At 44.2% G+C, this 25,088-nt stretch overlaps 1 protein-coding gene across 3 annotated transcripts in view; it reads left to right on the forward strand.

Moving 5' to 3' along the window:
• The window catches only part of LOC139821852 (fatty acid synthase-like), a 56,295-nt gene that overhangs the window by 6,118 nt on the left and 25,089 nt on the right, over positions 1–25,088 (forward strand). For all 3 annotated transcript variants that reach the window (XM_071793210.1, XM_071793212.1, XM_071793211.1), the window contains 4 exons: positions 16,241–16,659; positions 16,812–17,105; positions 22,819–23,026; positions 24,910–25,070. In XM_071793210.1, coding sequence (XP_071649311.1) covers positions 16,241–16,659; positions 16,812–17,105; positions 22,819–23,026; positions 24,910–25,070 — 1,082 coding nt within the window. The remainder of the gene's footprint in view (positions 1–16,240; positions 16,660–16,811; positions 17,106–22,818; positions 23,027–24,909; positions 25,071–25,088) is intronic.

Genomic DNA, 25,088 nt, shown 5'->3' on the forward strand with positions numbered 1-25,088 from the left:
CGCCGCATTGGGAGACGCGTAGGAACTATTGATAATTCCTTCCAGTCGCCCCCCGGCGCATGGCCCTATCTGGGCCTCCTCCTTTGAGACTTGAGGCTCAGGACTCTTAAAGAGTCGACTTTCTCTGTATACGGCGGGGATGTAGACACCACCCTCCCCCGTCGTCCTCTCCCGGTGTTTTTTGGGAGGCATGGTTCGACACCCGGAGTCCCAGCCGGGTGTCGAACCTTCCTTCTTCCAGATCCCAGCCCTCTGTCGGAGGGAGGGGTCTGGAGGTTCAGTACCTCGCGTATCACCTATGTGGTGATTCTATCCCTCGCCCCGAGAAGGGGGGGGCAGCAGGATCTAAATGTCCCGCTGGGTATTTCTAGTTGGAACGTTCTGCGTTTCTACCTCCTGCCCCAACCGTGACGCTTCCCCCAAAGAGAAGAGCGGGCCTTAGAAGGCCCGCAGCCAGTGTCATGGTTGGTGGAGCGGATTCGCCGTTTAAAGATTTTGTTTCCCTTGACGGATCCGCTCCGCCTCCTCTTTGGCGGACATTACCTGGCCGCAAAAAGCCAGGAATGCCCGCCATCTCGTTTCTTGACCGACTATTGCCGCCACAATGGTCGGAAGGGAGAGGTCTTCCCCGACCTTTCCCCTAAGGACACGGCGCTGTTCTGCCCACGCTGGACAGAACTCCAGCGTGTGCTGCGCCGTGTCCTCCTCCTCGTTGCAATGGTGACATTGGGTGGTGGTTTCCTTCCCAATTCGGTGCAGGTATTTCCCGAAACAACCATGTCCGGTCAGCACCTGCACCGAATGAAATGATAACCCGAGACCCCTCCTGCCCAGCCAATCTGCCAGGCAGGGTCGGACGGCCTCGACGATCCTTAATCCATACTTAGAAGTGGCCAGGTACTCATCCTGCCACCTTCTTATAAGGGCCGTTTTTTCTTGGAGCTTGGCAACGCGCCTATGCACTTCATTGTGTTGCCTCGCCGCCAGTTCGAGCGGGGGAAGACCCGACAAGAGCGTTGCCGCATTGTGCGAGACCGTACAGTAGGACCGTGACACTCTTAGGGCTACCGTGCGCTGGACTCGACGCAAAAGCGTCTTAATGCGCACGGAGCCCTCCGCCTCTTGCGCCCAAACCGGGGCGCCGTAAAGCGTCACGGCCTGCACGGTCACGGCGTAGAGTCGGCGAGCACCGCCGCTCGCCCCTCCCAGGTTTGGCATTAGCCTAGCTAGGCTACTTGCCACCACCATCGCTCTGGGAGTTAGGCGAGCAAAGTGCCCGCCGAAGCTCCAAGTGCCGTCCAACTGGAGGCCCAGCACCTTCATGCTGTCCTCCAAGGAAACACGGATTCCTTCCACCATAATATAGGCTTTGGGTGGCTTCCCCATCTTGCGGTCATAAAAGAAGACCGCTTGAGTCTTCTGGGGAGCCACCTTTAAGCCCGCCCTCCTAATATCGGCCACCACCTTTGTTACCGCGACGTCTGCGAGTCTGATGGCCTCCTCCCAAGTGCCGGCCTCGACCCCCAGGAATATGTCGTCGGCAAACCCGTTCAGCCAACATCCTGAGGGGAGGGCGGCACGCAGGATGGCGTCATAGCCAAGGTTCCACAGAAGTAGCCCTAATACCGACCCCTGTGGAACCCCCCGCACGATCAGCCTTACCCTAACTACACCGTTCCAGTCGGTGTAGGCCAATCTCCTGTCCCGGAGATAATCGAACAGCACGGCTATCAGGTAGTCGGGCACCCCATGGTATAGGAGCGCCCGCCTAATGACCGGCCACAGCAGGGTGTTAAACGCGTTTGCAATGTCGAAAGACACATCAAGTAACACCCTGCCGTCCCTCGCAGCGGCCTCCGAGAGGGCACGGATACGCAGTATTGCGTCAACCGTTGACTTGCCCTCTCGGAAGCCGTACTGGTCCGGCGATAAGTTCGGACCAGTCCGGGACAGGTGCCGGACGAGTCGGCTGGCGATAATTCGCTCGAACAACTTGCCGACTTCGTCCAGCAAACAGATTGGCCTATATCCAGAAGGCTAATCGGCGGGCTTGCCTGCCTTTGGGAGGAGGACCAATCTTGCCGTCTTCCAAGTTTGGGGGAAACGGCCTTCCCTGAGGCACCGGGTATACAATTGCCTCAGTCGCTCGGCCATTTCCCCCGTGGCCAGGGACCAAGCCTTGCCATGAATCCCGTCTGGCCCGACAGCTTTCCCGGCCTGCAGCTTTTTAGCTGCGGCCCTCATTTCCTCCAACGTGACCTCGAGTTTCTCGCTCCACTCCCCGACGGGGGGAGGTGGACCTCCGTTCACCCTCTCCCCGGGATCGTCCGGAAAGAGGGCATTCACCACCTCCTTGAGGAACTCGAGGTTCATTCCTTCCGTTACTGGGGGCGTCCAGGTCCTCAACTTATTGAGGACCATTTTATAGGGGCGCCCCCACGGCTCCCAGTAGAGATCCTCCAGCATCTTTTTCCAGGCACGATCTTTGGCCACTTTGATCGCCAGGGAGAGGGCCCGCTTGGCGGAGCGGTAGCCCTCTCCCGCCTCCTCTAGGCGCTGTGGGTTGCGCTTGCGTCTCGCTCGCAACCAGAGACGCCTGGCGTGGACGGAGGAGCGCCTAATCTCGGCAATCTCCTCCGTCCACCAATACACCGCCCTTCTCGGGTAGGGCCTGGACCGGGGCATCGCAGCGTTACACGCTCTAGTCATAGCGTCCCCGATCCGAGCCGCAGCTTCGTCGGCGCTCTCCGACTGGAGGAACAAGTCGTCCACCCATAGGGAGACGCGCAGCGAGGCCCTGAGCATCTCCTCGTCCAGTTTGCGCAGGGCCCACCGGGGAAAGCGTCGATCCACCTCCCGCCGGCGAGCCTGGACCTCTGGGGTGGTGACCGGGAGACTCATTTCGATCCACTGGTGATCAGATAGTGTTTCGAGCTCCACGGCCACTCTCCATCCCCGCATGCGGCGTGCGACGGGGGGGTTGGCCCACGTTAGATCCACAATAGACCCCCCTTTGCCGCACACAGGTCTGGACCCCACCGGTGTTTATGCACACCAGGCCCAGACTCGCTGCCCAATCCGTGAGGATTCCTCCTTTCCTGTCAGTGGCCAGGGAACCCCAAGTCACCGATTTGGCGTTGAAGTCCGCGGCCACCAACACCTGCTGACCTGGCAGGAATTTCCCGAGACAGTCTTTCAGGTCGTCTAGGAACCTCTCGTATCCGGGCACGTCGGTCGCGGGGGAGATGTACACCCCGACGATCACGACATGCCCCCATCTGACGGCGACGAACCCATCCCCCGCCTCAAGACGCGAGCAGGGGACGGGCTCGTCCGTCATCCGCCATGTAATGGCAGCTCTGCCGCACCGACTTACTGCCCAGCACGGGTGACCGGGCGGTATCCAATACGGCTTGGCTATCACCTTCAGGCCACTGCCGCGCTCCGCCATCGTGTGCAAGAACACGTCCTGCGAAGCGCGGCAGTGATTAAGATTTGCCTGGAGGATTTTATAAGCCATTAATGTTGAGCCGTGTCGGGAGCCTTCACTCCTTCCATGCTCTCCTGTTCATCGGCAGGCAGGGTCGTTGTAGGTGGCCCTGTTCCCTCTACGTGCACTGTTTGTTCTGTCAATGTCCCGCTCACCTGACTGGGAACCTCTTCTCGGGGTGGCTGCAGATCTTGTTGCAGTTGGGCCTGGTCCGTAGGTATTTCCGGCGCCCTCTCTTTCCTGCGCCTTTGGGCCTTGGGCCTCGTGTCGCTATCGTGGTTATCCTGACTACCTGCTGAATCGTCCTAGGCCGCCCTTTTCACTGGGGCCCTTTTAGGAATCACGATGTTCGTCACCTGGATGCTCTTGGTGACCGTTAGTGGGAGCGTTAGTGGGGGGTGCGGGAAGCACCTCCACCTTCATCTCTTCCCCATCTTTCCCTTTTGCAGGCTGGGTTTTCGCAGATTTCCCGGGTTTCGGCTTTTTGCGAGATGAGGGGCAAGCTTTGCCCTCCACCCGATGATTCGCCGGTTTCCCACTGTCTGCACAAATCGGGCATCGCAGCTTAGCCGCACACTCCCGTGCCAGGTGGCCCTCCTCGCCACACCTGTAACACTGGGAGCTGCGGTCCACTCCCCCAGAGCACTGCGCTTGCACGTGGCCAGCCTCCAAACAGCGAAAACACTGTAGAGGTCTGGCCTCGAGCGCTTGAACACGTGCGGCAAACCATCCTATTTGGATACGTTTATCCTTTAGGACTTTATTTGTCGCAATAAGGGGGCACCGTACCCAGGCTGTACGGAAGCCGTTGGGCCCTCTTCGTAGTCCACCCACCTGGATCTGGGCGATTTGACATTCGCCAACCTTAGCTACGGACTCGGCCACATCACCCGCGGTTACCGAATCCGTCAGGTCCATGACCCTGAACTCGCTTGTTTTGCATGGCCTGGCTACTTTGACGCCAGGTCTGCCTGCGAACAGGGTCGCCATCCTATCTGCGAGCAAGTCAGCCTTTACAGCTCCATCCTGACCGGGAACCTCGATAAGCAAGGCCCCGGTTTGCGCTCTTCGTAGTCAAAGACCTCCATTGATGCCCAAGTTTTTAAGGGCTATTGCCTGGGTGGCTTCTTTCATTAGGGAGTCATAATCTCCCTCCAAGCTTGTGAGAGTGATCGCGGCTGACCGTGGCACTCTCCATTTGCTGGTCTTAGTGGCTTTACCATCCGTAGTTGATTTGGCCGGCGTTTTGGGTGCGGTTTTGGATGGGCCTCCTTTACTAGTTGAAGCTCCACCGCCCTTGGCGCTCTTCCCCGCAGTTTGTTTGCTTCCCTCTTTTTCTTTTTTCCCGCGTTTAACCACGGTGGCCCAGTCCTCTGACTGTGCCGCCGCGGCAGCAGCCGCCGTAGACCTGGCTGGAGCGGGAACTGGAACGGCTTGATCGGTGCTCTTATTAGTGCCAGCTGCAGACCCCCTACTCCCAGGGGTAGGAGCAACGGTTTTATTCGCTCCCTTGGCATTCCTGTTGTCACCGATGTTGGCCTTCCGCTTCTCGGAAACCGCGGGTGTGCCTTTGCCCGATTTGGGTTTAGGCCCTTTAGTTCCACGGCTTCCTTCGGAGAGTGTCACATTCGCCGGCGGTTTTGGCATTGCTGCCATAATGCCGGCAGCAAACTGTTGAAACATCTCCTTCATCTGACTAGAGAGGGCCCCCAGGATTCTATTTTCCATAGGGCCCTCTCCGGCCAGTCCGCAGGGAAGCACCGCCTTCTCCAAAAAAGTGGGGCCAGTCTCCTTTAACGGTGGTCTGAATACAGCGGGCTGACCGTCCCGGTCGATTTCGCCGAGAATTTTTTGGCGTTTTTTCACGGCTAACGCTATCTCGCGTTTCTCATCAGTTGCGGCTATACACTCGTCCTCGTCGTCTTCCTCCGACGAATCATGAACGTATTTCTTGGCAGACCCTCTTCTTAACCTACGTCCAATTCCGTCAGAGTCTGGGTATGGGCTATTTATGTCCACGTCCATATCCGTGGGCTCATCTCTTTCCCACAGTGGCCCAACACCTCCTTCATCTGCTCGCGAAGTAGAGCATTTTCTTGCCTAAGCTTGGCAATTTCAGAGCGTAGCTCGTCTAGTGCCACTTCGTTAGCCGGTTTGGAGTCCAGCTCGGTCTTTCTCACCAAATGAGTAATGGCCGCTGTAATAGTTGCAGCGGCATTATTTAAATGTTTCTTGTCCGTGACTTTAATGTTCTGGGCCGAGGCACAGACTTTATCGACCAGGCGAACGGCGTCGATAATCTTATTAGGAAGGTTCACCGATAGAGAAAAATTAAGCTCTTCCAGCAATACCTTCTCACGGACCCTTCGGCTCTTGCTGAGATCGGCGGCGACTGAATTATCCTCCAAATCCCTCAATCGCTTCTTCTCCACTTCTAGCTCCTTCCTTGCCATTTCCACCTTCGTCCATTCATAATCGCCGGTTGTAATCGGCTTTCCCACCGGATTCTTGGTAGGAATTTTGGAGACAAAGGTGGCTGGCGCCTTTTCGGCACCCTCATTGTGTGACACAGGTTCCATATCCTGGTCAGAGCTCTGTTTCACGGACTCATCGTTGACGTAGTCATCGAAGTCCATGGAATTAGAGGATTTCGCCCTGCTGACTCCTGCAAGGAAGTCTTTGCTCTTTTTCAAAGCTTTATCCTCATTGGCCATTTTCCTGGACGATGGCCATTTAACAGGACGATGGCAGTGCCAGCTCTCTCTATAATGCTAGTTTGAGAGGAGCTCGCCTTCTGGGGTTCAGGGATGTTAGACCCCCGGGTAGCTCGTTGAGAGCTCCTTGCTCTGGTATTCCTTGGGCTTCCGAGCTTGCTCGGGATGGCCTTGGAAGTACCTCGCTTCCTAGCGCTGTTAGCAGCGGTAGCCAATTCTCCCGATGTGCCCGCTGTCAACACATCAGGAGGTCTCAATGCCTCCGTGAATGGAGAATCATCCTTCCCCTGGAGGTTTTCCTCCATACTCCCCGCACTTGCCAGCGCTGACGGGACCGACCCGTCTGTGCGACCCCTCCGGGTCTGCATCCTGCTCCCTTTCTCTCGCGAAGAGTCGGCCCCGAAGACCCTCGATCCCGACTCTCCGCACTCCCTAAGCTCGTCGTTATAGGCTCCATGAAAATATCACCTCTTTTACCTCCCACGGCTTAACTGTCAGGGCATGCCCTCACCGACCGGTCCTCGATAGGGCCGGCCGGGCCCCGAGTTCCCCGGGGGGACAGACTACACCATGGTCCCGGAATTTCTCAACGGGACGGGTCCCAACCCCCTACTCCTTCGCGGGCGCTGCCCATCAAGGAGCAAACGCACCGCGGGTTTTTCGGGGGTCCCCCGCCTCCGACAACGAGGGCATTGTGGGAGGCGTTGCCACGACAAGAGGGGACTCCCCCGACGTTCCGGGCGTAAGAAGCTGCAACCCCTCTACCGCCCTTCCCGCCAGGGGAGCCGGCCTAGCTTCCGGGGTCGTCGGCCGAGGTACCCTCCGCACCGACGTCCCATATCACTCGTCAGCAAACTTGGGGTAGGGGGGAAGCGCCCTACCGTACACCTCACGCGCGCTAAGCTAGACGGGGGGCAGATCCGGCCGAGAGTCTCGATCCCGGTCCCCACCCCCGCCAACCGCCCGCGAGAGGCCAGGGCTTAGGGCGCCCCCCAAGTGTCGCAGTCGTTTGCTGGCGAGCCTACGCTCGCACTTCCGGTCCTTGCATCCGGAAGCTAAACCCGCCGGCCCCGACTTCGGAATACGTCCAAGCGGCCCGACGGGTCTCCCACCCAGGTCGCCCCGGCCCCAACCTCGGAATACGTCCGAGCGGCCTGGGACGACCCTCCCTGTTGGAGACACCGTGAGACCACGTCCCTGGTGTGCTAGTCTCCAACAAGGGCCTTCCCTCCGGTCGTCCTTGCACCACGTACAGGGACTTCTGAAAGGAGGTTACCCCCGTCTCCCCTGCCGGAGCACCGGCGTGCAATGGGTTGCGAGACAGGGGTCTTCCCACTCCCTCGGCGAGACGGCATCCCTGCCCGCCTCAGGAGTGAGGACCTTCCCACCCTGGATCCCCGAAAGAACCCCACAGGACACCCTCCCGCCTTGCCGGAGCACCGGCGTGCAATGGACGAGAGAGGCCTGTCCCCCCGTACTTGGTCCGAATCCCCCAACCCGCCGGAGCACCGGCGTGCAATGGCCGAGCGATTCGGACTCACCCCGTGGCCGGCGGGAAGAGTAGAAACTCCCCCCTAACGGTCCCGGCCGACCGGGCGATTGAAGTCAGGGCCGCCGACCCCTACCGGCAGTTGGAGTCAGGATGGCCAAAGCCTGATCCCGACTCCTAAGCAGGGCTACCGGTCCCCCGGTTTTCTGTCAGGGTTTTCCTTCCCTTAGGACGGTCGGGGAAGCAAAGGCTCTTTCCTTACGGCCCCGTCCGGCCGGACAGTTGTTTATAGAAGTAGTCTGCCTCGCGTGTCCTGAAAAGGACTCCCCGGTCCACGACAGGCCTTGTGGAATGCCGTGGATTACGGTACTGATGTGCTCGGGCACGGGTTCGCAAAACCCGTAGTGGAGGGTTCCCCCGGGCCCCTAGAGGCTCCGGAAGGATTCCTCCCACCCCCTGGAGGGTCACCTGCTGCATCGTCAACTTAGCAGTCACTTCTTTCGCGTTTATCTTGGTAGGGTATAGCCATGAGAAAGCATCAATAACCACGAATAAGTGTTTGTATTGCTTCGACGTTGATGTCATCGGGCCAAGATGATCGATGTGATACGTCGACAATGGTACATCTCCTTTCGGGGTAAGCATGAGCTCGCCTTCCGTTTTCCCCTTCTTTCTGCCCGCCAGGATGCATGGTACACAACAACTGATGAATCTCTCAAGCTTCTCTTTCAACTTAGGGATGTAGAAGTCCTCATTGATGTTTTCGGTCATCTTCTTTACACTGAAGTGTCCGTTTTCATAAGCTCTGCGAATGATGTCCATGTGCATATTGCTAGGAAGTACTATGACGAACTTGTTATCGACTCTTTTCATTAATAAACCGTTCTCGACTATGTAATCTTCGTATGGATTTTTATCCGTTTTATTGCACGTAGTCTCTCGTCTTCGTCCTGTTGTTTCTGTATTATCTGCGTAACCGTGTCGTCTACAGTTAAGACTGGGTAGCGGCTGAGGGCATCTATATGTCGTAGACGTTATCCCGCTCAATATTTCACCTCGTACTGGAATTCTTCCATGAATAACGCCCATCTCACAACCTTAGCTGTCAAGTTACGTTTGTTCAACGTCTTCCGGAATGATTCACAGTCTGTTACGATCTTAAACTTGATACCTTGGAGGTAGACTCGGAATTTCTTAAATGCGTTGACGATGGCAAGCACTTCCAATTCATACAACTGAAGCTTCTGCTCGGCTTTCGACGTCTTGCGGCTCATATAGTAGATGAGGTGGAAGCTGTCGTCTACTGAGTCCTTTTGCAATAGAATTGCCCCGTATCCCAGCTGGCATCTGTATGAAGTTCCGTGATTGCGTCAGGCTTGTAAATTCGTAACACGAGCTCCTTCGACAATATCGTCTTCAACACCTCTTCTTATGCCGCTCCGAAACCAAACCCCTTACTGCCTTTCAGGAGATCAGATAATAGTCGAGCAATAATTGCGTAATTTAAAACAAATTTGCGGAAATAGTCTGTTAATTCAAGGAAAGAGATCCCTTCGACACTTGGGTCTCGGAAACTTCTGTACTACCTTGATCTTTTTGTTGGAGAGACGGACAAAGCCACCCCCGACAATATGTTGAAGGAACTCTACCTCTCGTTCCAGAAACTTGCATTTCTTCCAGTTGATCACCAATCCATTTTCAGCTGCGACTCTCAAGGTCTCACGAAGTCCGTACATTGCTTCCTCTTTATCTCTACTTAGTATGACAACGTCATCCAAGTACTTGCGGAGAATGCGTCTCCTGATGAGTTCATAGGAAACTTCTTCCATGAATATCAGAAATTCGATCGGACTGTTTGATTGGACACAGGCCAAATGGGGCAAACAGGAAATTATATTGTCCGTCAGGCGTCACAAAGGACGTGTACTGTTGACTGTCTTTCGCAACTGGGACGTGGAAGAAGCCATTCTTCAGGTCGATCACCGAGAAAACTAGGGCTGAGGCCAGATCATCGATACAATCTTTGATCAACGGCGTTGAAAACTGGCCTCGAATAATCTTTTTGTTGATTGGACGATAATCAATACAGACGCGATAAGTTCCGTCTTTTTTCTTCACGAGTACAACGGCACTCGAATATGGACTTCTACTGGGCTTGATGATACCGTCCCTCAGTTGGCGAACACACACTACGCAATTTCGTATGAGAGACCTGACTAAATTTCGAGCAGTTATTATCCAAAATTGATGTCTTATAGTTCGGAGCGTCAAATGCGTTCCTCCGTGGAGGCAACGTTTATGGGCTTGCTCCGCTATGAGGTCCGAGATTCGGTGTCGAGGTAAAATGATGGGGTGTCTCTCTTCGAAAGAGAAAGGCGCGTATTTTAAACGCCCGCCTACTCGTAATAGGCCATCCGAATCAATGAACAGAATCAAACTTTTTAAACTGCTGGATTGCGATAGGGGTTTTGACAACTTAAGCGTTTTAATCTCTTCGGCGAAATGTAGATCCTGGACTTTGGCTATCCAAAAGGAACGAGCTCGCCTAATGGCGTTAGCTAGTGAGAATGTTTCGCTTTTCGGGATGGCGCTTGAAGTGCCTACACGCTTTTGGAGATTATAAGAAAATATCATGCAATAAGCAGTTATCCGAAAAAGACGAGGCCACGAAGATATCTCCGTGGGTAAGTCCGCATTTGCTGTTAGAACCTGAACGCTCTTTTTTTCCGGGATAGTCTCTGCCGGCATCGCAGGATTATGCTCCGGCCACGAGGTAGAGTGGCTGAGCCAAGGTGGTCCCTTCCACCAAAACTGCTTTCCCCTGAGAGGAGTAGCTTCCACTCCTCTAGAAGCGCAGTCAGCAGGGTTCAATTTTGATTCGACATATCCCCATTTAACGAGAGGCAATCGCGTTTGTATATCCGTCACTCAATTCGCGACGAATGTTTTCCAGATGGAAGGGTGCTGTCGCAGCCAGGCAAGAATGCTCTTAGAGTTCGACCAGCAATACACCAGCACGGATTGTAACTTAAGAGCAGTTTGCACGAATTTAACGAGTCGAGCGAGCAGTGCAGCAGCGCAGAGTTCTAATCTAGGGATGCTAACAGTTTTAATAGGAGCAACTTTGGTTTTACAAATCAGCAGAGTTTTGAAATTGATTCACTGAGCTTAATACTCTAATGTAAACTACAGCAGCATACGCTCGGTGAAAGCGTCTGAGAATCCGTGCAGTTCAAGATCTAAAACTTCTGGGCCCTGCGTAGTCCACCAAGGGATAGAGATCTCTCGTAGATGCTGTAGGCCACAGTAATATTTATCCCACCACTCTAACAGGTCGGTGGGAAAGGGTGTATCCCAATCAAGTTTTCGCATCCACAGCTCTTGAAGAAAGATTTTTGTGGAAGCTACCACGGGAGCGATCAAGCTTAAGGGGTCAAAAATGCGTGAAATAATTGACAACACGGATCGTTTCGAAGCCTCTTTAGACTTGCAAAACTTGAGTGAGAACAAAAAAGAGTCGTTGGAAGGATTCCAAGACAAACCTAACGCTTTAATAGAAGGGTCTTCTTGAAAGGACACACTAGAGAGATCCAGACGGTCACTTATAGGCACATCAGCGAGAAGCTCTTCATGGCTAGACGCCCATTTCCTCAGCTGGAAGCTTCCTAATTTCAATAAATTATTTAATTAATCGCGGATTTCAAGTATTTGAGATTGTTTGTACGCTCCGAACAATGCGTCGTCGACGTACGTGCTCTCCTCGAGCACCAACACAGCTAGTGGGAACCTTGCCCCTTCGTCAACACATAACTGTTTCAGAGAGCGTTTGGCTAGATAGGGTGATGGTTTCTGTCCGTAAGTAACGGTAAGTAACCTGCAATGTACCATTGGGTCATTAGGACTGGGGCGCCATACAATCCACTGATAGTCGGTATCAAAGGGATGGACTAATATTTGCCGAAACATTTTGGCAATGTCAGCAATAAATACGTATCGATGTGTTCTCCAACGTAAGAGTATAGAAGGAAGATCCTCTTGCAACTTAGGACCGGCCAGGAGTTGGTCATTTAAAGAGAAACCGACGTTAGTAGGGCTGGAAGCGTTAAACACAACTCGCAGCGGGGTTGTTTCGCGAAGAACAGGATGGTGGGGCATGTAGAACGTCGAACTTCTATCTTGGTCTGAAGGCGCGATTCGAGCCATGTGTCCAAGTTGCTCATATTCAGTTAAGAATCGATTGTAGGCCTCATGCAAGGCAGGGTCTCTCGACAGACGAGTTTCCAAACGAATCAGAGATTTAACTGCAATCTGCAAAGAGTTCCCGAATTCAGTTACAGCATCCCTTTTGAAGAGCAGTCTAACTACATATGGTCTATCGGGGCGTTGATAGTGGCTTGAAACGAAAAGATTTTCGCAATATTCTTCTTCTTTAGTTAGCGGTCGCGAAAAGGAAATTTCTTCTAACTCCCAGAATTTACGAAGTTTGTCGTCAACAGAAGGAGATACCGTGGCGTGCAGGTTAATAGTCTGGTCCACATTCCTAGACATGGAATTGTAAGGACCGAATATGACCCAGCCGAAGATAATTCTCTGGGCAACTGGTTCTGTTTCAGAACCTTTGCGTAATCCTTCTAATAAGATAGAACCGTAGATATCCGCGCCTATCAATAAGTCAATACGGTCTTGGTTAGATGGATTCGCATCCGCTAATTGTAAATCTTGCAAGTGAGGGAATAGCTTGTGGTCGACCTTTGGCATTTGCTTATACGACGTAAGAGTAGACAGAATGAGAGCTCGGGTATTAACATGATAAAACTCGGAACCGCAAAAGCTTAATGTAAGGAATGTACGGTAATTTGAGACATTAGAACACCGACCTACTAATCCTGTGACTCGGACTTTAGTTTTCTGGCGCTTAGAAAGGCCTGTGCTGCCCTCTCCGTTATAAAGGTGGCTTCGGAACCTGTATCTATTAGCGCTTGTATCTGTAGCGCACGACCTTCATTCGTCCTCACTAAGACCCTGGCCGTGGCGAGTAAGACTGGAGTTGTGATTGGATTGGAGCCTTTATCAATCTGTATCTTTAATGCAAGCGTGGATTTCGGATCACTTACCGGAACGTCTTAGAGTCATTAACTTTCGAAGCTTTCGGTCTTTCCTTTAAAGAATTAGGCTCGCTTTCAGCGTGCAAAAGCGAGTGATGTTTCCCTTGGCAGTGAGTGCATCGCTTCTGTGAAGGGCAAGTACTTGGAAAGTGTCCATTTCCGAGACAATTATAGCAACAGCGCTGTGTTTTTACAATAAGAGTTTTCCGCTGATCTACGGAGAAAGATTTAAATTTATCACATTGATACGGAGCATGAGGTTCTTGACAAGCTATACATTTGTTACGAGCGACGTTTAAGACAAGGGACTTCGTGGTTCCAGTACGGGGATTTTTGCTATTAGAATCGTTTCTGACGTCGGAGATGGCTTCGAGCGCACGCATTTTTCCGACTAGAAATTCACTCAATGTTGAATAAAGCGGAGGATCATTAGCACCTCCTGACTGTATTTCCCATTCCCGCAAAGTACGAGAATCTAATTTACGCACCGTTATTGCAACCACAAAGTCATCGTCCACTCTGCGACCATCAATATTTCGCAAAGCATGCAAAGCATCAATAATCGTATCATAAACACGCTTCAGCTCCAAAGCTGACTCGGATTTCATTGAAGGCAAATCTAGAATCAAATTTAAATGAACTGTTACGATTGCACGCAGATTGTCGTAGCGTCTTTGTAGTTCGGACCACGCGGTTCTATAATTCGCGTCGGTTATCGAAATATTTTTTATCACGAGCCCAGCTTCTCCCGTCAAACTAGCCTTTAAATAGTGTAAACGTTGTACGTTAGAGAGACTCTCGTTTGACGCGACCAATGACTGGAATAAATCTCGAAAATTCGTTTATTCGGTATATAGACCCGAGAACTTAGGAAGATTAATACGTGGCAACGGATAGCGACAGGATTGCATTCGCTTATAGTAGAAGAATTAATATTATGAGTATAAGTCGTTACGGGTTTCTCCATTTCTTCTAAAGCCTGAGCCAGGAAGTCCGCCGCTTCTAGGTAATTCTCTTCCGCAGCGGAGAAGTCATCCTCCACGAAGTAGGGGAGAGCGGTCCGCTGCTCCGTAGTTGCAGCAGTTTTGATATCGGCGTGTAGAGTTTGACATTGTGTCTAACGCTTCTTCAAGATAGTCATCCGGCTTCTTGTGACGGCGGGAGTGCGTAGCTTCACTCCCAGCTTCTTGTAATTGTCAATAGTCCGTTCGATAGAACGGATAACATCTTGTTGTTCGGCTAGGAGTCGCTCCATTTTTTATATGTGTGTGAATCGAGCACTTCAGCAAGTTGTGACACTAGAATATTTGGGAACCATTGTTATTGTACGAGGAATTTGGAGACTCCGTAAGAGCAACAGCAAAAAAATGTTTATGTGTTAGACCTTGGCGATCCTTGGCGATCGTGCTGACGTAGCCCAAAACATTCCTTGAGCTCTTGAACTCAGCGAACTTGCAAATGACTCGAATTTTAAGTCGTCAGGATTCACGGAGGCCGGTCTGAATCCGGCTCGAAGAACCAAATGTTTGTTATAAATCTCTGTGTTATAAAAGACGCCTGTTTCGAGTCGTCAATTCCTTTCGTTAATAATGGCAGAAGAAGGAATAAATGAGTTCTGCATAGAGTTCGCTTACGTTTAATTGTCCAGTGGTTTCGCAGTCACATAATGTATCACAACGCCTTCGGCACAATAAAGTCAGCAGTAATATCGCAGTAAAATTTGTGCTTACGCTCCTTATAATTATGTAGAGAACTTTAGCGTAACGTGAGTAGGAGACTCGTGCTTTCATCGTGCTTGCTCGGAGCAGACTCGCCTACCCTACTCCCGAATTCAGAGTCTAGATAGCTACCATAATCGGCGCTTTCGATATCGCCCGATCACTGCTGTCCTCGTGCGCCTTTTTCTGCAATTGTCTCAGATTTATTCCCAAACAACAGATATACAAATAAATCTTTTTGCCAGTCAGCGTCGAATATTATTTTGCATTAAATATTATTAAATATTTTATATTTTATATTAAAAATGCCATATGACAAAATTTGGAATATCAGAAAATTCTTAATAAAAGAGAAAAAATGCAATAAAATGCAATAATTATATAATAATAAATTTAATTTTTTATAAGTTCTAAAGTCTGTCAGCAACTTTTCGGAAATATTACAAATGCAATGTTGTATGTGAAACATTCAAAATATAACGCGTGCAATGTAAACGTAATAATAGTTTTATCATGTATCAGAAATGTTTCTAAACCATTACAACTGCAATATTTCTTCTGCAATATTATAGAAATTCACTGCCTGCAATTCAATTTTTCATTACTACGCAATGTTTCAGAAATTTTTCAGAAATATTTTAAATGCAATGTTGCGTTTGATATGTTACAGAAATTATTATTCGTGCAATGCAAACGTAATATTACTTTTATAATGTTTCAGAAATATTTCTGAAATATTGCATCTGCTACATTTTTTTTGCAATATTATAGAAACTTACAAATATTGTAAATCACTTTCTGAAATATTTAAAAAATATTGTTAATGCAATATTATAAAAACATGATGCAGATACATTTCTGAAATATTTCAGATGCATAGTTACAAATAAAATGTTAACGAAATATTTCTGCACCATTTCTGAATATTTCAATATTTCAGCAACATAACATGCCGAGTGGGAAGTGTAACGGCATTTTTAACAATAAAAAGCAACAATTACTTAACGAGCCTTAACGTACTTAACGAGCCAATAATACACGAACCACACGAATCAGCTGAACGAATTAATGAACAATAAATCAAACGGCCATCATTTGTACAGGATCAACAAATGCCATTTATTAATATAAGCCAACAATAGAAACATGTACTCGCAATGTTTAAATCGACGAATTAGAACGTTAATAAATCCAGCAGACGTTTCATCCCATCAATATTATTTTACCTGATGAGATATTTTTGTTCGATATATTATTACGACAAGATATTTTTGCTCTGAGATATTAATGGCTGAGATATTATAGACGAGATATTTTTGCTGAGATGTTTTGGGCTGAGATAAAATAAGGGGTCACCCATCATTTCTATGCATTTTGGTCTTTGGAAAAATTTGATATCTAATGAGCAAAACAGTAATAATTAAAATTAAAATATTAGAGAAAGCATAAATAAGGGGAACACCCAAACTAAAATTATTCGTATTTTTGTTTTAATTAATAGTGAGAAATTGAAATAAAATCGATATTAATATTTCAATGTATATATCTTCACTACTTTCTAAAAAATACATGTTTATATTCGCGTCATCAAAAAAAATAAAAATAAAAATAAAATTTATTTTATTTATAACATTTATTTTGCCAGTGTTTATCCTGTATATTCTGCGTTTTGTAATGATATCAAAACTCGAAGAATTTTGTTTATTAGGATCGACTTTTTTCAGGGGTTTTGTCTTCTGATGGTTATTGTAAACCCTTTGACGAGGAAGGCACCGGTTATATGCGTAGCGATACGGTCGCAGTAGTATATCTGCAAAAGGCAAAGAATGCAAGAAGAATATATGCGACTCTCGTACACAGTAAAACGAATTGCGATGGTTTTAAAGAAGAAGGTATTACCTTTCCATCGCTCGAGAAGCAAAAAATATTGTTGGACGAATTTTACGAGGAATGTGAAATCATGCCCAATGAATTATCTTATATGGAAGCTCATGCAACTGGTACTCTTGCCGGTGATCCCGTTGAAGTTATGTCCATTGACCAGGCTTTATGCGCTAAAAGAAACACTCCTTTATTGTTGGGCTCAGTGAAATCGAATCTTGGACATTCCGAAGCTGCCAGTGGCCTTTGCCAAATTGCAAAGGTATATTTATAATAAATAATTTAATATGGATCACACTTGTTAAAGTGTGATTACAGCAATTTATATTTTCTCATACTGTTTTAATTATACATACATATATAGCGATTACTAATTAATAATTACTGCTAGCAAAAAAATATGGTTTCTTAAAGGTATTATTAGCGATGGAAACCGGTATAATTACGCCTACTATACACTTCAAGCGTCCTCGAAAAGAATTGCCTGCTATTATCGAAGGAAGAATAAAGATTGTCACTGAACCAACAGAATGGGAGGGTGGTTATATAGGTATTAATTCTTTTGGATTTGGAGGGGCTAATAGCCACATATTATTAAAGTCAAATCCTAAACAAAAAATCAACAATGGAACTCCGAATGATAACTTACCTAGGCTGGTAGCCGTATCTGGACGTACAGAGGAAGCAGTTAAAATCATCTTAGATGATGTAAGCAAATATTATAATGGCTTACTTCATCTATTTCAGCAATAACTTCAATCTTATCATATTTACTGTCTTATTACCACAATATAAATATTAAACATAAAATAAATATAAATATATATTTATTAGAGGTGTCTACAAAAATATTTTTACATATATATAACAAAGAACCCCGCACTAAATCAAGGGAAAATGGATTTCCGTCTAATTTGCTGAATTTTTGATATGTTGTAGTTTATAATGTTTATATTATACATATGTAAGGCATTCTGATCAAAAGTATCATAATGAGCATAACTCTCGAAAATGGACAGTTTTGGCGTTATTAATTTTAGAATGTTATTTTAGGTAACATTCTAATTAAAAGGTACGTATCTGACTATCCACTCGGCATGTAATATTTCAGAAACATTTCTGCAAAATTCTATTTAAAATATTACACATTTTATCGATATTTTAGAAATATTTTACAACCGTTTCTACATCATTTAGGCAATGTTTCAATGTCCGCAATTATTTTAAATGCAACCTTGCTGAAAGATTTCGTTATATACTGAAATATATCTACGAAATATTGCAGAAACACTTCAGAGATATTTCAAATACATTTTACACTGAGAAAAATGTTTTGTATTAGCAAACAAAATTTTGTTACTGACGCAAAAACTATTTGTTAATATGTGAAAAATGAAATATTTAGTTACCGGAACAAAAAAAATATGTTAAAGTCATGTGCGTATAGCCGCCGCGCGTTTGTCCGAAGAAATCCGCTCTCTCAGCCGGTCACCCATCCATCCATCCGTTCATCGGCGCCTTGTTGCTTGACATCGATGATCGAACAAGGAATTGGTGATCCTCTGACTCTGACGCTTCTTTCATTCTTATACTTGCTTATTTTGATGACAAAGCTATCGCATAACAATACAGATATACGAATAAATCTTTTTTGCCAGTCAGCGTCGAATATTATTTTACATTAAATATTATTAAATATTTTATATTATATTAAAAATGCCATATGACAAAATTTAAAATATCAGAAAATTTTTAATAAAAGAGACAAAATGCAATAAAGTGCAATATTTACATAATAAAAAATTTAATTTTTTATAAGTTCTAAAGTTTGTCAGCAACTTTCGGAAATATTACAAATGCAATGTTGTATGTAAAACATTGTTGTATGTAAAAATATAACGCGTGCAATGTAAACTTAATAATAGTTTTATCATATATCAGAGTAAACATGGCGTTAAGGGAACCCACTTCCGATGACCTTGAATTTAACATATATTGTCAAGGACACCCTCCCGAGTAACATGCAAGTGATTTTAGTCGGGGTGGGGGTCGCTTTTTGATACTCAAAATATCTGCTATTTTTTTCAAACTTTATTTGTTAATAACTTTTTAATAAAAAGTGACCCCCGACTAAAATCACTTGCATGTTACTTGGGAGGGTGTCCTTGATAATATATGTTAAATTCAAGGTCATCGGAAGTGGGTCCCCTTAACGCCATGTTTACCACCGAAATTATTATTCGTGCAATGCAAACGTAATATTATTTTTAAAATGTTTTAAAAATATTTCTGAAATATTGCATCTACTACATTTTTTTGCAATATTACGGAAACTTACAAATATTGCAAACAACTTTCTGAAAGATTTCAGAAATATTGTTAATGCAATATTATAAAAAAACATGATTCAAATACATTTCTGAAATATTTTAGATGCATAGTTACAAATAAAATTTTAACGAAATATTTCTGCACTATTTCCGAGTATTTCAATATTTCTGCAACATAACATGCCGAGTGGGTAATGATACAGAAAAAGTTTTCTTACACTTTGGAAGAGTATTAAATGTTGGGATAGAGTTCCTAATGACCCCTGTTTCCGATCGACCTAGAGTTTTACACATAAGTTGTTTTCGATATAAGGAATAAAGTACGCGTGGTCCCAACTTTGGGAAAATAAAAAAATTTCCCTATGGAGGTTTGTAACGATACGCCCCGTGAAACGTATCGTTCCAGCCGAACGGGCCGATTATTACGGTGTAAAAGTTAAAGTGGAACACTATGTAGGGGAAAGGGGGATAAGATGACGAAGTGGGTAAGATGATAAATTGCTAATTTTTATAAACTAATAACAAATAACGAGTTGATGCTGAACTCATTAAAGGCTTTAGATAATGGCACATAATTTCTTGTAGTTTGATTTCAGTCTGTCCACAAAAGTAGATAATATAATGTTACGTCAGGACCCCGGAATTTAGGTACATTGGTTCGACGGATAGCGAAGGAAAGGCTATCCGAGGGAGGGGGTAAAGGAAGACGTAACGAGATCTCTATGGTATCTCGGATTCACGCTAGAAGGGCGCGTGCCTCGAGTCGAATGCACTTTTCGGGAAAACTCTAGTCGTGGGTCAACGTCCAGAAGGGACGCTATTACGCCTACTGAGAGTTTTCGTGCACTCGCGGTCCTGTTTTCGGTCAAGGATAATATCCCTATTACCGGGGATCGGACCTTGTGCGATTTAGAGAGGTAGTGAGGGGTGAGGTCTTATTTATAATTGAATAAACATTGAGTTTATTTTAATCAAATAATTAGAACATTTATTGTAAAGGAATAGAACAAATATTATTACAAATTAAAGAATCATTATTGTATATAATAATACGTGAAAGTGTGGTGTGTGTGTGTGTGTGGATTGACATTGGTCCTGGTACAAATTCGGAAGATCGGGGAGGATTTTTATAAAGATCGATATTTTGCTAATCAACGATACATTTGGTGAGTAGATTGTGAAGAATAAGTGTTGACTATGTATGCGTGAATATATAAAAACGAGGGTTCAAACATTAATTTGGTAACATAGTTATCGGAATAAAATATTTAAATTTATTCTAGAGAAATAGTCAGTTATAAATTCATGATTACGTAAGGGACTATGATTACGATACAATGGTCGATTAGCGATTAGTTATAAATTTATACATTCATATACTATTTTTATAGTAGGGGATGGGGAACGCGGGGAGGATTCCTCGAGTACTTCGATACTCGAGTCGGAAAAGGAGGGAGAGGGTGATCGGTCACGATAGAGGGTGGTGGAACTAGAGGGGGAAGGAATTCCGTCGAAAGGAACAGGGGAGAAGTTGCAGGGTGATCTCTCCCGGAACTCCGCAAGTGGCGGAGTTCCTCGGAAGGAACTGGAGAGTAGGAAGGTTCAAAAAGGGGGGAAGATTCTGGGGTATCGGGGAACACCCGATACGCAAGGGAACAATAGGCAGATGAGGGAGATCGGGAAGAGGGAGAATCGGGGATAGCGAGTTCGATATGCGGAGACCGTTCGCGTCTTAGGAATGAGGCTAGGAGCTGTCGCTCCACTATGCGGGCGCGCCTGTTCCGAATTAGCCGATTGCGGATAGTTATTCCCAAGGACTTGCGGCGGTGAATTTTCGACTTCACTAAAATTATTTTATGATTTTGAATTCGAAAAAAGAGGGAGTTTTAAAGACGATTTTATACTTATATATATAAATATATATATACGTGTTTTCGTGTATGGTATTCACACATATATATACATGTATACTGTAGGGGTGTATGTAGATAACAAGCGGGTATCTCGGACTTACTGTTGACGTCTATGATCGGGGAGTCTCTGAGGTGACTGCGCCGGATTCTTCCGGAGGTAGGTTTGGCTCGGTTCTGTGATGTGTCTTGCCGCGCACAGAATCGACTCGCGACGCGACAGAAATCTAGTTTCACTTGAGGAATACAGCTGGATGATAGTTGACAAGTACGGCTGGTAAATATAATTTTAAGACGTCTTGGACTGGATCAGAAGTGACTCCAAGTGCGCAAAGTCGCGATTTTTATACAAAATTAAGGAGGCGGGATTATGTTTTAATCCGATTTGATTGGGTGGAGTTCTCTTCTGATCGTGACGTATGTTTCAATTTTCCGCCTATCCCGTGGCGAGTTTCCCCAAAAATCGTCATTGCCTATGAGCAATTTTTAATTAGCGGCTATTCATTGGCGAGTACGTTATCATCTTGCCCTTTGACAGTCCCTTCCAGAGTCGTAATTTTATCAATCGCCGCGAGGCGTGGGTCTTAGGTCAAATCTGCGTTTTACGGAAAAGCGTGAGATCAGCCCTTCCGTGACCCGAGAGGTCACCCAGATCCTTATGGCGTTTTTAATTTATTGCGCCCTTTGCCACAAAATTTTGAGATATGTGAAATTTCGTGCTTTATTTCGTGGAATTAGATGGAATGCGACAAACAAGTCTATAATTTTCCTATTTTATTAGGTTTGGGTCTTCTGGAAGGTTTCGTCATTTACCATTTAATGAGCGATGACAGTTGGAGTGCATCCGCTTCGTCAATTGATAGCCGCTATTTTATGCTATTTTCGTCTGTTTTGTGTGATGAGATGAGTGATTCCACGAAAGAAGGAAATCGTGGAGTCAACAGGACGTAACAATAATAAGAAATGTGTTTTGGATGCACCCATATGTAATTTTTTAGTGTTTGTTTATAAGAAATGACCTAATTATAATAAATACTTTCACTTTCTCTATAAAATTACAGTATAATATAGCTAAGCATGTATAGAATAACATACTAGCATTTTTCATTTTTCGAATTGCAACATTTTTATTAAATGATAAAAATAAATACAATGACTGCGGGTAAAGATGACAAACGTCATGCGTGTGCAAAATAACGTATCCGTAAATGCAGTTATAATTGTTAATGTGCATTGTAAATGTGATTGCGTCAAATTAGTTAGTTTTTTAATATTGGTTACCTGTGTAAATAAATCTTACTATGTGCATTTCACTGATATTTTTTTTTGTTTTTTTATATTTTTCTTTCATTGCGTTAAAATATTATAACACCAAAACAATATAAGAAGTTTATTACGATAAAATAAATCTTATTCTTAAAAAAGTATATTTTTAACTTAATTTGACTTTTCGTTATCTTATTCGCTACTAAAAGTTATCTTACCCGCATATGGGGGCAAGATGACGAAAACGACACGTTCTTAAAAAATGTAAATTTTTAAAAATTTTAATTTATTTAGAGTTTTTAAATTTTTACAGTTTATATAAAAGACTTTAGTAAATATAAAAAAATAGATCTTTATTTATTTTTACAGAAATTAGGAAAAATCGGCAAACCTTAAGGTCGTCATCTTACCCCCTTTCCCCTGGATATGTGTTGCAATGTTGCATATGTGTATATTGAAGGAGAGGAGGGGTATGTGGGAGTATGTCCGTAAAAAATCTCCATATATTACACATATATAAACATTTAATACACTTCATCCAAAGTGTAAGGAAACCTTTTCTGTATCATTCATATTATACGTACTAAGGTAACGTTCTAATGTCAATAACGCCGAAACTGTCCGTTTTCGAGAGTTGTGCCTATTGAGACTTCTGATCAAAGTGCTTTAAACTACAACATGTTAAAAATTCAGCCAATTGGACGGAAAGCCATTTATTTTTGATTTAGTCCTTTGCATTTTAAAACTATTTCGCACAAAAAAGAAATGTCAATATGTTTTATTCAATATATTAAATAATAATAATGTATTTTTAGCAAATAACTTTATGTAAAATAAAATAATATTATCTTCTCTTTTGTGTAAAATAATTCAAAGAAGGATAAGATGTATACTATTCTTACTGAATGTACATAGGTGCGATGTCGATCAGTAGATGCAGAATACATATCTCTACTACACCATATTTATAGTGATAATATTGAAGGTCATCTTTATAGAGGATACATGATAACTGAGTCTAAAATATCTCATAATACAATTAGTAAAATAGAACATTCTTCATATATAAGAAGACCGATTTGTTTTATATTTTCTGGACTAGGATCTCAATGGTTTGGGATGAGTAAGTAAATAGATTACTATAAAATACGTTAAATATACAACATTCAACAATTCTTAAGATAAGGATATACATATAGAACATAAGAATACCAATAACCTTTCACAATTATGCAGGAAAGCACCATAATCATGATCTCTAAATTAACATGTTTTTAATATGTTCTCAAACTTATAATACTGCATAAAAGTTCCATTTTTTGGTTTTTATTTATTATTAGGAACTTATAATATTTTAACAAGTAAAATTGAATTCTAACAGAATATTCTATCAGAATAAATGTTACAATATGGTGAAGAACTAGACTCCTTTCTTGCGTACCCTTTCCGACTACATTAAATATTAGGGTAACTCCGGTATTTACACCGCGCGGGGATTTATGCCGTAAAAGTGAGAAAAATAGAAGAAATGAAGGTATTTACTTGCAATTATTCTGTTATGTGCCTTTATGTCATATTAGTATTGTGTTGTAATTTCAGTTCTTTACTGTTAATATTAACGAAACCGTCGTAAGTTGAATCGATTTCTCACCGTAGTAAGTAGAGCGATCATATATATTACGACTACGTAAAATGATTACTGTAGAGAATGTAAAAGGTTTAATGGTTATTTCATAATACATAAGTGCAGAGGGATTTTAAATGATGGAATACAGCAAAATACAAGTGCATAGCTCTTGTATTTTTTGTTTAGCTTGATATCTTGTATGTCTCTCCTGTTTAGGATATACGACATTTTTAACATGCGAGATTTATGCCGTAGTACAGATACTTTGTAAAAATCGAAATATCCTTGTGTTCTATTTCCTCCTTTTTTTTGATCATATAACTATAACCTTTAAAGCATCTATCGTCTATTTTCTTTAAAAATTTTTTTTTAGTTTTATAATTTGTTTATCATTCTTACACCTTAATAAGGGGATTCTAAAGCGAAGGCCAAACTTCCTCGATGTCAATAATGTCAACATTTCTAATCCTGTTTTCTCTATATCTGTCCTTGTTTAACTATAGTAATCTGTTCTTGTTCGATCGCTGCGCCATCTCTCGCTACACGCAATACTGCTTATCCTATCAACCTGCATGTGCTTTTGCACAAAATAGTAGCAAAAGCTTAAACTTTTTTGTTACGTTTTTAATTTTAGTTTTTTATGTACGGTATTCTTTGTTCACATTATACGAATGGCGCGTGTATCTTATTTTGTACATATACAAACTGTACAACTCCTGTATTAAGCAAACGTTTACGGTAGGTGACAGCTCAAAAATGTATATTTTTAATTTTTTCCGATTTTTGTCTTGAAATCAACACTCGCGCGATGTGTTTTCGTGCATATTTCAATTGTGTACAAATTTTTTTAAGTTTTGTGCAGTCTACTCAAAGTTGGAGCTCTCCCTGCAATTGTCGGTAATGTGGGTCAGTTTAGGATCCTCTTAATGAACTTTTTACACACATTTCATAACTTATTACGACATTTTATTATCTTATTTATAAACATTACTTATAATTTTTTATAAGGCGTATATTCCACCTATGAATATCATTTATCCCACCTCTATGGGATATATGGCAAAAATGCAAGGGTCTCTAAAAGTTTTTTTGTTAAATACAAAGAATAAATATTTCATATTTCTAATTTTTTTATAGTAGTAGACAGTATAAAGTTTTTATTGGTATAATTAATTTGCCTTAAACATATTAAATAATACTCAATAAATTAAGTTTTCCTTAGGTGCGGCGTATATACCGGAGTTACCCTAAGTTTTGTGTGTGTGTGTGTGTGTGTGTGTGTGTGTGTGTGTGTGTGTGTGTGTGTGTGTGTGTAAATGCGCGGATGGATGTACATATCTGTATATCGACATTTACAAACTTTATTAAAATTTTAATAGGTCACGCTTTAATGAAATTCTCAGTATTTGCCAAGGCAATCCAAAAATGTGGTACCGTCTTAAAAACTTACGGCATACTATTTACAGATATTTTAACAAGTAATAATAAAAATATTTTTGATAACATCATTAATTTATTATTGGGTCTCATTGGACTACAGGTAAGAAAAAACTCTTTA

This window comes from Temnothorax longispinosus, chromosome 11 (genome assembly GCF_030848805.1).
Source record: "Temnothorax longispinosus isolate EJ_2023e chromosome 11, Tlon_JGU_v1, whole genome shotgun sequence".
NCBI lineage: Eukaryota > Metazoa > Arthropoda > Insecta > Hymenoptera > Formicidae > Temnothorax > Temnothorax longispinosus.